Source organism: Crotalus tigris, unplaced genomic scaffold (genome assembly GCF_016545835.1).
Source record: "Crotalus tigris isolate CLP2741 ecotype Arizona unplaced genomic scaffold, ASM1654583v1 scf7180000024375.2447938, whole genome shotgun sequence".
In the NCBI taxonomy this organism is placed as follows: Eukaryota; Metazoa; Chordata; class Lepidosauria; order Squamata; family Viperidae; genus Crotalus; species Crotalus tigris.
The window spans coordinates 2,251,775-2,265,833 of record NW_024100545.1 but is presented as its reverse complement, the minus strand read 5'-3'; the positions used below and the strand labels follow the sequence as shown (position 1 = coordinate 2,265,833).

Genomic DNA, 14,059 nt, shown 5'->3' with positions numbered 1-14,059 from the left:
ACCTACCACCAGCTGGCTCTCTATTTTATTCTTCTTGCTGTGAAATTTGGGTTATATTGAAATTACACATATTTGGAGTGCAATCTGAAGTTTGAGGATATTTATTAGCTAAACAGGTGTTTCAACTGTAAAAAGAAAAATGCATTAGCAGATATTCTGGGTGTGCAAATAGTCCTCGAATTACAACTGGTTGCTTAACAATTGTTTGAAGTTACAGTGGACTAAAAAAAAAAGTTACTTATGATCTGGCCTCAAAGTTACAGGTGCAGTACTACTCTGGCAATAATGTGCTTGTATTTTGGGAACTTGGCAACCAGCTTGCATTTGTAGCCGGTTGCAGCATCCCGTAGCTACATGAACACATTTTATATAAATCTTGTATATTAAAGCAAGCTAGTTTTGTAAAGAATAATCAAGACTAACTACAGTTAACTGTACTAATAAAATACAACAATAACATTCTTTCTAGCAGATGCATCCAAAGAAAAACTGATCCAAGGAAATGATTTTTATAAATTTAAACATTCATACACACAAAAAAGGTTTAGCATTTCATATGAATGGAGGCAGAGCCTGGATTCACCTGTTCTGCTAAGCCAGGCTTCTCCAAAGTGGTCAACCCCTAAGCATCAATGGGACTATCTGTTGTTAGTTGGAGTACTGATTTATTAGTAATACTAATACTAATATTATTATTTAGTATTTATTAAATTATTTTCATATAAATGATTGGAGGTTGATGAACAATATGCAATTTCATGAAAGGGTCGATGAGCTGAAGAGTTTGGGGACCTTCCATTAAATTGGTAGGTAGTTTGGCTTTGGCTTTCATCTGATATGTGAAATTTAAAAATTGTGGCTTACTATTACTGTATGTACAAACTGGACTGATTGAAACAAATAATTACTTTTGGTCTAAAAAATAATGACTTATTGGGACTATTGAACAACTCTTCACATTTTGAAGGAAGATGTAATGGGAGAATGGAATTAGAACATGGATAAAGATGATAATGTTCCCTCTGCCAAGGAAAGAGAATATTGTGGTCTCTCTAGATCAGAGGTCCCCAACCTTTTGGGCACCAGGAACCGGTTCCATGGAGAAAGGTTTTTCCACAGACTGGAGAGGGCATGGTTTTGTGTGCTGCCTACATCCCATGGATGGGGCTTTGGTTCTTTGTGTGGACTGGTTGTTGGCATGCCACGGTCCAGTACCGGTCCACAGATTAGGGGTTGGGGACCCCTGCTCTAGATTACTGTCTGTGAGCTAGATGTCTATGGAGATTCTTAGTCATCCAGGTCATGGTTGATCCAAAGGAACTTTTCCAAAGGCAGCTAAACTTCCTTTGTTTTCCCTTGAAGACATTTTGCTTCTTGTCCCAAGCAGCTTCTTCAGTTCTTGGATGAGAAGCGAAGCAAAAAACAAAGAAAGTCCACTTGCTTTTGGAAAAGCACCTTTGGGTCCTTGGGCCAGCTTTGCTCTTTTCTAATGCATAGGCCAAACAGTATCCAAACTCCTAACTGTGCAAAGTTAAATTTAACAAATGCAAATTACAGGCTCACACTTGGCCTCCAACCAATAGTTTCATTAGTATTGAAACTTCAAAAACCCCAGGCACAAGCACAACCAATATTCTTTAGAAAAGAGAAATCAATTCTTAGCAGACATCAAATCCTGATTCTTAGCTCAGTGGATGGATTTGTATTCAGCAGTAGTCAGCTAGTTTTGTGTTTATCTTGAGTAAATTGTTATAGGCAGGGAGGGGACAAAGGTACAGAAAAAACCCCTGATGTAATACTGATGCAATCTGTAAATATTGTTCCTTCTTACCAGAAGTGCCAGAGGACAATGGCACAACAAATGTCACAAGCTAAGTGGTCTGTTTATTGTTGACATCTATCTTTTTACTCCTGTCAAGTTTCCTCTAGGTCAGTGGTTCTCAACCTGTGGGTCGGGACCCCATTTGGGGTCGAACGACCATTTCACGGGGGTCGCCAAACAAGGCTGTCCGCCATTTTTTCCCCCTTTTCTTTGGCCACGCCCCTGGTACCTGGTGATGTATAAGTGGTTGGGGGTCACCACAACATGGGGAACTGTATTATGGGGTCGCGGCATTAGAAAGGTTGAGAACCACTGCTCTAGGTGTTTGCTCCTTCAGAAAACATCTTTGAAAAGGCTGGGTGGACCAGAGGGCATCAACAAGCAACTGGGTTAATGGGCTTTCCTCTAGTGTTTAAGTTAGCAAAACAAGGATGCTGGCAAAGACTTTTCCTGTCTTGGCAACCAAATTCTAATCTGCGATTGTCATTTAAGATCGGTAGTTGGGGGATTCCTTAGCTTCATTTCTCCTTCCCACTGAACATCACAAATCGGTGGATGAAACAGCTTCTAATTGCTCTCCTTAATGTAGGGTTGGGTGAGTGTGGGCCATTGTCCGGGATGGAAGCTTTAACCAGTTTTCCATTTGCTTGAAAAACAGGTTACTGGCATGGCGCTGTTCTCTGTTGGTGATTTGTCACCTGGGCTATTTATGAATATGTGTGGGGTGCTCTTATGTCCCAAAATAGCCTGGGTACAGGAAGGGTGCAGGATGAATCAGGAGTAGTTCTATTGTTCATTGGAAAAACTTTCATCCAATTTACCCCACATCCTTATCCTAGTTTGTCAACAGGGGAAGCTCTGCAGCTTAAAAGAACAGTAGAAGTTAGGTAGATCCCCCTCTGTCTCTTGTCATCATCAACCTCATCAGAGATTGTTCTGCGTCAGGAAAAGCTAAAGGCAGCTTCCATGATAGGCTTGGACGAGACAAAGGAGATATCATGAAGACATGACCTTTAAAAAGGATTAACAAGACTAGTTGTGATATGGTAAAATTGCATTTCATGCACAAGCCTACGTCCACTTGCAACACTTTTAGGAACAACCTTGGCTTAAAATACCTAGAACAATATAATGGAAAAAAAATTCATTGATTTTTCAAGATGTAGAAAAGGCCTTAGACAATTTGAACTGGACTTTCTTATTTACAATTTTGGAAGATATGGACTTTGATGAGGATTTTATTAAATAGGTAAAATCAATTTATACCTCACAAGAGGTACGGAGAATTAACAAAACCTTGTGAGATACAGAAAGGGACAAGACAAGAATATCTCCTATCTCCACTATTATTCAAAATAGTTTTAGAAGTATTGAATATAAGGCAAGATGAGATAATTGTTGGAGTGACGATCAAAATGGAAACTTAAATTGCAGGGGTTTGCTGATGATTTTTGAAACTTGTTTAAGCAGGAATAAAAATATTAATGGAAAAACTAAATGATTTTGGTGTATTATTTCAGGGCTTTTCAACCAATGGTATGGGTACTACCTGTGGTACATTGGCACCTGGCAGGTGGTACGCGACCATCCTAGAAAAGTGGTAGCGGGGGAGGGGAATGAGCTGAATTGGTGGCAGCACCGCGCAAGCCTGAGCGAGAGATGGCTGGAGCTGCAGGGCTGTCAGGGCTCAGAGGAAGCGCCAGGATCAGTGCTGCTTTCCAGCTGATCGACGCTTCTTCGGGGCTGTCTGGGCTCAGTGGAAGCGCCAGGATCAGCACCAGGCTCCAGCTGGAGCTTGGCGCTGATCCTGGCGCTTCGGCTGAGCCCAGAAGAAGCGCCAATCAGTGGAATGTTGCAGCATCTCCAGGGTCTTGTGATTTACATTCAGATGCCTGGCAGCTGATTCATATTTATGATGGTCACAGTGTCCCAGGGTCATGTGAAGTGACCAAAACCTGCTGCAACCACCCAGCAGACAGGGGGAATAAAAACCAAACACCCCCCACCCCACCCCCACTGCCAACAATGAAAACCTCAGACAGAAGGAAGAGTGCAGCTGGGTGGGCAGGCAGGTATCTTGCTCGACTGTGGCTTGGGGGGCACTTTTTTCAGTGCCATTGTAACTTCTAAGAGTCACTAAGCAAACTGTTGTAAGTCGAGGACTACTTGTACTTTATCACTTTTTTCCTGGTTTTTTTTTGGGGGGGATCATCAAGTTTTTGACACCTTGCTAGGCAACTGGTGGTACTCGGATGTTGCCATATCCTAAAAGTGGTACAATGGGTGAAAAGGTTGAAAAGCCCTGTATTATATGATTTTAAAATTAATAACCAAAAATGTTAACAAAGAATATGGAAATGGAAAACCATTTCTGATGGAAAAAATCTAATTTTAAGACTAAAAAAAGTAAAATACTTGGTTATTATTATGACTAATATGAATTGTATGATATTTCAAAATAATTTATGTTGTCATTAAGAAGGACATATTCAGATAGGAGAAATTACAACTGTCATTTTTGGAGAGAATCTCTATGATAAAAATGAAAGTATTGGCTAGAACAGTGGTTCTCAACCTTTCTAATGCCGCGACCCCATAATACAGTTCCCCATGTTGTGGTGACCCCCAACCACTTATACATCAGCGGGTGCCAGGGGCATGGCCAAAGAAAAGGGGGAAAAATGGCGGACAGCCTTGTTTGGCGACCCCCGTGAAATGGTCATTCGACCCCAAATGGGGTCCTGACCCACAGGTTGAGAACCACTGGGCTAGAATGATGTTTTTGTGTCAAACAATGCCTATTTTGACAACCGATACATCATATATATATATATATATATATATTATATATATATATATATATATATATTTGTTTTCTGAGGTTTTCGCGGGTGTTTGTATGTAGGTCTTTGGTTGTTCGGGTTTTCTCCCGCGTAAAATTGGAAGTGTCTTGGCGACGTTTCGACGAAGTCCCATTCGTCATCTTCAGGCTGGTGTTTTCAGCTTCGTGCTTGCTATTGCTGCTCGAAGCACGAAGCTGAAAACACCAGCCTGAAGATGACGAATGGGACTTCGTCGAAACGTCGCCAAGACACTTCCAATTTTACGCGGGAGAAAACCCGAACAACCAAAGACCTACATATATATATATATATATATATATATATATATATATATATATATATATATATATATTAAAATCAATAAATAGTTGAACACCAAGAGAATAAAATTATACAAAAGTTAAAAATGTTAAAACTTTTATTTACTAAACCTAGCTTTCGTCAAGAGCTCTTGACATCATCAGGGTGTAAACGGCAGTCGTTGGGAGGGCTTATATGCAGCCTCCAATCATTTGCGCTTGGCTCTTGGATCGTGTCATAGGTCCCAGCTGTGTGCGTTGTAATCCAAGTGTGTGTCCTGCATTGGGGTGTAGTTGTTTCTCACCCTTTCTATGTATGCTGTTACGTGTGTCTTTCTCGCTAGTTCTAAAGTTAGCTGGGGTATTTCCCCTTTCCTTGCAGTTAGTGCATGTTTCACTAGTTTCCCGTTTGTGATTCTGTCTGTCCCGGGCAGTAGTTGCTGTTTTCTGCTACCTTCTAGTTCCTCCAACCATCCCCTCCTAGCCACGTTCCAATCCTCCTGTTCTCTCAGATCGTAGCCCCCGTGTGCCATCCCGTCCTGCACCACTCTCCCTCCTATTCCTTTCCATCACTCCCTTAGATCCATCAACACTGTCCTCCCTACATTCTTGGGAGGAGTCGTTCTGGAGTGTGTGCATGTCAGTAAGGCATTGCCTAGCTCGTAACCAGTCAATCCGTTGCTCACTCCATTTGGGGCTTCTGTCCTCATCCTTCATCGGAGAATCTCTCAGGCACGCTCCGTTCGTAGTCTTCTGTCCTCCCAAGGGATCAATCACCACGGAGCTATTCCCCTCCCTCTCACAAACCAGCCCAACTAGCATAACGAGAGTGTCTGTTTCACTCCCCGGGGGGTAAATCATTTCCCCCCCCTGGCATGTACGATTGTAGTCCGAGCACTCTATCGTATGCTGTATTTCCTATTCCTCCCCCCACAGTTGTTATCTCCGTTCGTATTTCTCCTATTGAACCAATTGTGGGGGCCTCGCTCTCTCTTTCCTGCTGCAATTCAGTTGTCAAAACACCTCCACTCGCTCCGTTCATCGGGAAGTTGTTCCATAGTTGACAGTCAGGTTTCTGGTGGCTGTTTGTCATTTGTGGGGGATTTTTCAAAGTTCTGCCGTCTTGGTCCGAAGCCAAGGGAATGTCTATTTGGTCGTGTTGTGTGTGGGGGGATGTCCTATTCTTCTCCCACACATGTGGTCAATGCCTAGGTCTTCTCCAGCAGTTCAAGCGACGGTTCATGTGCCATGTTTGTAAGGTCCATTGTGCCGGGCATATGTCTATATGGCGATTAATGGAATTTCCCCCCGAAAACCAGGCCTCCTTTAATAGGCGGCCCCCCTTTATGGCATCACAGGCCAAGATTTGTGTGTGGTCAAAATCAAAGTTATGACCACTTTCGGCCATATGTGACCAGATCTGCGAGTATTGCTCGCCCCTCTTGATTGCCAACTTATGCTCATGTAGGCGGGTCTTCAGCCTTTTTGATGTTTCCCCTACATAATTACTGTGGCAACCCATGCAATCAATTTTATAAACCACCGCAGACCTTTCTGCGGTGGGAAGGGGATCTTTGGGGCACATGATCTTTGATCGCAGAGTCTGGTCAGGTTTATATGCCACTCTTATGCCATGGGGGGCCAGCAGTCTGGCTGTGGCTTCGGACACATTATGAATATACGGTAGGGAAATGCGTGTTAATTGTCCTTGGGGGGGAGTTTCTTGGTGGTCATACCTGGGTATCCTGCTGTGACGTTTTATGAATCGTAGCGGATATCCATTGAGTTGGCAAATCCGGTACAAATGTCTCCTCTCTTCCTCCTTTGCTTCCACCATGCTGCAATGCGAATGCACATGCTTGAACAGGGTTCTAATACAGCCAACTTTGTGGGGTACTGGGTGGTTGCTGTTATAGTGGAGGATTCGGTCCATGTGGGTGGGCTTACGATAGACCTTCGTATGTACTAAGCCCTCTGGTGTTCGTTGGACAAGTACATCTAAGAAGGCTATCGAGCCCCGGCTCTCCTCCTCCACCGTAAACCTAATATCCGGATAAACCGAATTGAGTATTCCCATAAAGTTGGCTTTTTGGCATCGTTTGACGACAACAAACGTGTCGTCAACGTACCGAGCCCAAAATTTGGGCTGGTACTGGGACATAGCCTCACGTTCCAGTTGCTGAAGAACTGCCTCTGCTATCACGCTGGAAATGTATATGTATATATAATGGCAAGGAAAAAAGCCAAAGGTTAAAGTCCTCCAAGTTGCAAAGGAATTAGGAGGATTGGAATTGCCTGATTTAAAATTGAATTTTGCAGCTTGCTGTTAGATATGGATGAAAGAAAAAGCGCTGTTGAGAAATAAAAGAGTTTTATTACTGGGCTGCGTCCCATTTGGAACTGGGCTGCACAAGTAGCAGGCAAGTGCTTGCAGCTCCACTTGTGTGAGCGGTGGGTGCACAAGCCTGTCGCTTGCACAAATGGGGCTACAAGCACGAACGCACTCGCCCACTGCTTACAAGGAAGCATCCCCCCTGCCTTCCCCACCACCGGTCTGCAAAGCCAGAAAGGTTGGGGACTGCGGTTTTAAATGACAGTCCTGTTTGTAACTCTCACTTTCTAATCGCTTTCAGAAATTATTAACCATTCTAAAGCTATTAGAGACCTTCAGAATGGTAAGTTTGAAAAGTTACTGGGTGAGTTTATTTCAAGTCTGAACAAAAGAAAAATTAATTATAAGTTTAAGAACTCAAAAAAATTGAAAAAAACAGCAAAGAGCTAAATAAGATTTTGATCTAAAATGTTCTTTATTGATTAAGAGTTCAGATAAAGGAAGAAGTCGGTGCAATGGGCTGAAGAAGAATTGAAGATACATCAACTTTTATAACAATACTTCAGTGAATTAAATATTAAGTTTGTTAGAAATAAAAGGAAGGAATATGAAAATGGATTATTTGTTCTAGTTTAAAATGAGATTATTACTTTTTTTGGGTGGGGGGCAAAGTTCTGGCAACCCGTTTAAGACTTTTTGCTGACACCAGGATTGAAAAGTTGATGTTTTATGGATTGCTTAGAGATTTGCGTAGGGAGGAAGACATATTGGTTTGGAAGAGAATAGTTACTAAATGGTCAGTAAAAATGATGGAATTAGCAGAAATGGCAAAATTAACTAGTTTAACTTAATGATTGAAAACCCCTTATGGACTTTTTGCTAAAAAAAAAAAAGAAAAAGAAAAAATGAACAGCAGTTTTATGGATATGATGAATAATAAGGGTAGATTATGGTAAGTAGGAAACTTTGATGGAACATTAGAGAAGGGGAGGTTAACTATAAACAATAACAGTTAAGAAGGTTGGAAACCACTTTGTTAGTATTCTTTCTTTTTTCTCCTTTTTCTTTCTTATCTCTTTTTCTCATACCTGCATGGAGGTGTCTGACATGGGCTCACCTCACAAGAACCAGGAAGAATGTTTTTGCAAATCAACTGGCTTACCTTATATGAAGGGCTTTAAACTAAAGGGGGAGGGGGAGGGAGACAAATTTTCAGGAGCTAATCCCAAGGATAAACCTCAGGGCAATCAACCAATTGGTAAGAAAGAGGGGGAACTCAGATATAAAACAGGAGATGAAGGAAGCAAATGCAGGGTTAATCAAAAAGGCCTCAGATGCCTATACACTAATACTCAATGAATGAGGAACAAACAGGGTGAACTTGAAGTCCTAGTACATGAGAGCAAGCATGACATTGTTGCCATTACCAAAACTTGGTGGGATGAAACCCATGCCTGGAATGTACTGCTAGAAGGATTTAAACTATTCAAAAGAAACAGACCGAACAAAAGAGGAGGTGGAGTTGCATTGTATGTAAGAAATGACTACACCTCTATAGAAATGCCAAAAAAAAAAAAGAAGAAGAAAACCTTGGATGCATAAAAGGAAAAAAGGAATGACATTGCCATAGGTATATAACTACACACCATCCAACTAAACAGATGAGCTTTTTCTAATCAGGTGTGCAGGAAGCACACTACAATAGTAAGGGGGACTTTAACTACCCTGACATCAACTGGGAGACAAACTCTTCGCCAAGTGGGAGATCAAACAGATTCCTGACAAATCCAGTTAGACAACTTTTCACCCAAAATGTAGAGGAAGGAACTAGTATATTTATACTGGACTTACTAACAGACATGAAATGATAGAAGGAGTTGAAATTTCAGGAATTTGGGAGAGAATGACCATGTCATATTGGAATTCAACATAATGCAGGCACAAGCAATAGAACAAAGGCAAACTAGTGTCCTAGACATTAAGAGAACTGATTTCAACAAACTTAGAGATTGGGACGGATCCTGTGGTTGGAAATCTTAAAGAGAAAAACAGCTCAAGAAGCTTGGGAAACTCTGAAAAATGAGATTATAAAAACCTAGCCCAACACAATACTACTGAGAAAGAAAAATAAGTGATTTCAGAGGAAACCAGCATGGTTGTATAAATAACTCTCTGATAAACTGAAATACAAAAAGGACAAATATAAAAAATGGAAAGTGGGATACTAAAGCAAAATATCAACAAATAGCCCAAATCTACAAAGATTTAGTCAGGAAAGCTGAGGTGCAGAATGAGCCACAACTTGCAACAAATATCAATAATAATAATAATAATAATAATAATAATAAATCAATAATAATAAAAAGTTTCTTTCAACATGTATAAAGCAAGAAAAAAAGAAAATGATCGGTCCTTTAATAGAAGAAGATGACAAGGATGTGAAGGCAGCAGGGAGAAAGCAGAATTGCTTAATTCATTCTTTGCAGCTGTCTTTACACAAGAGGGAAAAATAGTTCAACCTATCAAAAGCAGTAATGTAAAAAACAGATTAGAAATACAATCAAAATAGACAAAAAAATGGTAAAACAACACCTATCCACTCTAGATGAGTTCAAATCTTCAAGACCAGATGGATTATATCGCAAGATTATGTAAACGAGCTGGAAGATGTGATCTCAGAACCACTGAATCATATCTTTTAGAGATGTGGAGCACCAGAGGACTAGAAAAGAGCTGTTGTAGTTCTCATCATCAAAAAAGGGAAAAATGGATCCAGGAAACTGCAGATTAGTTAGACATCAATACCTGGGGAGATCCTGGAAAAATAATAATCAAGTAATAAATCTGCAAACACATAGAAACAAGCCAAGCTATTACTAGAAGCCAGCATGGTTTGTCAAAAACAGATCATGCCAAACAAACTTAATTACATTCTTTGAGAAAGTGACTAAATTATTGGACCAACAAAATGCTGTAGGCATAGTTTACTTAGACTTTATCAAGGCATTTGACAAAATAGACTATAGCCTACTTCTTGATAAAATAGAAAAATGTGGGATAGACAGCATCACCACCAAATGGATTCGTAGTTGACTGACAAACTGTACTCAATATATAGTCCTCAATGGAACTATATCTACATGGAAGGAAGCATGCAGCGGGGTACCCCAAGGTTCTGTCTTAGGCCCGTAAACAATTTAAATGAGGGGATAAAATGAGAACTTTACAAATTTGCAGATGACACCAAGCTGGGCGGAATAACCAACACCTTAAATCCTAGACTCAAGATTCAGAAGGATCTTGACAGAGTTGAACACTGAGCCTATACAACAAAGTGCAATTTAATGGTGAGAAAAGTAAGGTCGTACACTTAAGCAATAAAAACCAAATGTAACTGTGTAGACCAGCGGTTCTCAACATTTGTGTGACGGCGACCCCGTCACACAAACGTCATGCGCATGCGCGGCACGCATGGGGTTGGGCCCATGCATGCCGCGCATGCACCCCCATGTGTGGTGCGCATGTGCGCCCCATGCGTGGCACGCATGCGTGGCGCTGCCCCCGGAGGGGAGAAAATGGCGGATTTCCGCCTTTGGCGACCCCCGAAAAATGGTCGATCGACCCCAAATGGGGTCGCGACCCATAGGTTGAGAACCGCTGGTGTAGACCATCTAGTCTGGCTCAACATCATTAACTGTGAGAGGGATCTAGGTGTCCTAATGCAGGGGTCCCCGCTCCCCGGGCTATGGCCCACTATCAGGTCTTGAGGTGTTTGAAACCAGGCCTCTTGTTCATTCTTGCCCACCTCTTGTGTGGAACCATCTCCTCTCCCCCCCACCCCACCTCACCTGTCTGCAAAGCTGGAAAGGTTGGAGAACTCTGTCCTAGTAGACAACCACTAAAGTATGAGCTGATAAAACATATATTAATAGTTGTGGAAACTGGATATGTCTAGTCTAATGAAGAGAAGGTCTAAGGGTGACATAGTCATAGTCTTCCAATATTTGAGGGACTGTCACAGAGAACACGGAGTGATCTGTTCTCTAAAGCACCTGAGGGCAGGACAAGGTATAACAGATGGAAGCTTATCAAAGTGAGATCTAACCTAGAAGTAAGGAGAAATATCCTGTCAGCGAGAACAATTGATCAGCAGAACAGTTTGCCTTCAGAAGTTGTGGATGCTCCATTACTAGAGGTTTTTGAGAGACTGAACAGCCATTTGTCCAGAATGGTAAAGAGTTTCCTGCTTCAGCAAGGTTTTAGACTAGAAGACCTCCAAGGATCCTTCCAACTCTGTAATTTATTTATTTCTCATTTTTCTCATACTTTATTCTGGCTCTCTTATCTTAAAAATTTATATTATTTTTATTCTGTGGAAAAACATATTTAATAAAAATTATACATATGTGTATGTATGGAACAACCTAGGCTGATCCAGAAACTAAGGTGGATTGAACCCAGTTTGTACATAATTGGGGGGCACCAGTTAATTCCAGGGCTGTAGGCTACACAGGAAAGTTGAAGAAAGGGATAACAAATTACTTCCAAATTGCCGTAAAAAATTTGACATGGTGTGTCCATGAGCATCAGCTTTGATTTGATTTTTTTGTTTCTAATCATACATATGGAAAGTTTGCCAAGAAGGATGAACTGTCCAGTTTTGCAAAGTCCACATTGCCTGCTCAGTGAAACTGTCACAGCAAACAATGATGTGCTCTACAATCCATGATTTAAGCTTACAAAGATACAAAAGCATCCATATATATGTATATATAAGCCTTCCTGCTAACTTTCTTGGTCTTCTTACTGGTCCACTTTGTGCTGTTGGGGAATGGGAACTCCAACATGACTTATAAATTCAGACATTGGAAAGGATATGCTTTCTGGGGAATATTTGCAAACAGTTTAAAAAGTACTGGTGAAATTCCAGACAGTTGCTCAGTAAAGGCTAAAGAAAAAATTATGCTAGATATGCTAAATGTTTTAGGGGGGGGGAAGTGTATGTATGTGTGGGTGTGCATTCATACGTGCATCAGTATGTATGTGAACCCTTTCCTTTCCTGATACAATCTTCATAAAGAAATCCCCCTCCCCCAACTATCTGAGGGTCTGGATGGAAAGCTCTTGTTTGTGTGAATAGTAGTCAAAAGGAGGGTTTGGTCAAGACCACAAGAGAGGAAAGAATTAAACTTGGTCCTATCTTAATACTCATCCATCATATTGTTTTAAATAAATGATTGCATAAATATATCTATTAATCCAACTACTGAGCAGCAAGTCTGGGTTGGTGCTGTGGAGGAAGCCTGCCCTAAGTGAAGACATGACAGATCTCTGAAAATTTTACATTTTTAATTGCTTTCATATTTTCAATGCAGCTAGAAAAAAGTGTCCGCCGACTACGGGAGAAATTCTATGGAAAAGTGAGCATCACAGATGCTGTGTTTCTGATGCGGACGTTCCACAATGATCATGAAATGGTCTGCAAGTACATCGTCCTTGATGTAAAAGAAACAGAAGGTGAATCTAGCACTGATGTTCATATGCTATACTGTGTGAGGGAAGCGGGAGTCCGTATTCAAACATTTTGGGCCATTATGGTTGTTAGGGATATATCCACAGAGAAGGGAACAAGCTGAAGTAAGAAGCTCAGGGATTTCCATTGCCTGTTTGAAGATTCAGACAGTATCTCCTGTATTGTAGATTTTTAAAAAATGTTTTCAGTCTATTATAACTCTGAAATATTCTTAATCTTCCTACTTGCATGTCTAGGCACAGAGTTGTTATTATTAATCATATTTTTTTATATTTTTACTTCTGCAGCCTGTCCTGCCTCATAGGGACCGCAGGTGTAGGTATCTTATCTTTGTCATAAGTGCTAGAGAAAGAAAGCTTTAAAAATCTTTCTTAAAACAAAATTGCTTAACCAATCTAAAACCCACATTACCCAAGCTAGACTAACCATTGACATGTGTATTTTCCATTCACCAATGTACCTGGCCTTGCTTCCTTGAATTTCTTGGATTCTTTTATTAACATATTCATTGCACCCTACAGGTTTGCAAATATGTGCATGTGGACATTTATTTCTTCTACTTATTTTATTTTGTTTTCCTTTACTTTATTTTATTATTTGTAAAATTTATTAGCTGCCTCTCTTACCACAAGGCAACTCTGGGCAGCTTAAAATATTAAATTTTATGTTTATGATTTCCTCTGGTATCAGGACAGGCAATTTTGATGACTATTGTACAATGTTGGCATAGTTTCCATCCTTTTTGAGCATACATATATACAGTATATCACCTCATCATCAAAACAGCATTCTGCACAAACAGAAAAATATCCACCATCCTAAGAAACCCCAAAGATAAAATTGAGTTAGAAAATCAAGGAGTATATGAAATCCCATGCTTGTGCCAACACATACATCGGACAAACCAACAGAAGAAGAAGTGCACCCATTGAAGAACATAAGAACTCAGTCAAAAAAGAGGAACCAACATCTTCCCTGGTCCAACACCTTAAAGCCACAGGACATGAAATTGACTTTAAAAATACCAGAACTATCGCCAAAACTGAACATTTTAATAACAGAATAATCAGAGAAGCCATCGAGATAGAAAAACGCCCACACAGCATGAACAAATGAGATGATACCTCCCACCTACCAGCCATTTGGAAACGCGCTCTTATTGACAAACGACTCCCTAACACAAAAAATGACACCAGACCCACACTCACAAAAACCACACAGGATGTCACC

General features: G+C 40.7%; 1 protein-coding gene across 2 annotated transcripts in view; it reads left to right on the top strand.

The window, feature by feature from the left end:
• SHFL (shiftless antiviral inhibitor of ribosomal frameshifting) overlaps nucleotides 1-14,059 on the top strand; it is a 40,894-nt gene that overhangs the window by 13,554 nt on the left and 13,281 nt on the right. For both annotated transcript variants that reach the window (XM_039328362.1, XM_039328360.1), the window contains exon 2: nucleotides 12,672-12,813. In XM_039328362.1, the coding sequence (XP_039184296.1) occupies nucleotides 12,744-12,813 (70 nt within the window). In that variant the 5' untranslated portion in view covers nucleotides 12,672-12,743. The remainder of the gene's footprint in view (nucleotides 1-12,671; nucleotides 12,814-14,059) is intronic.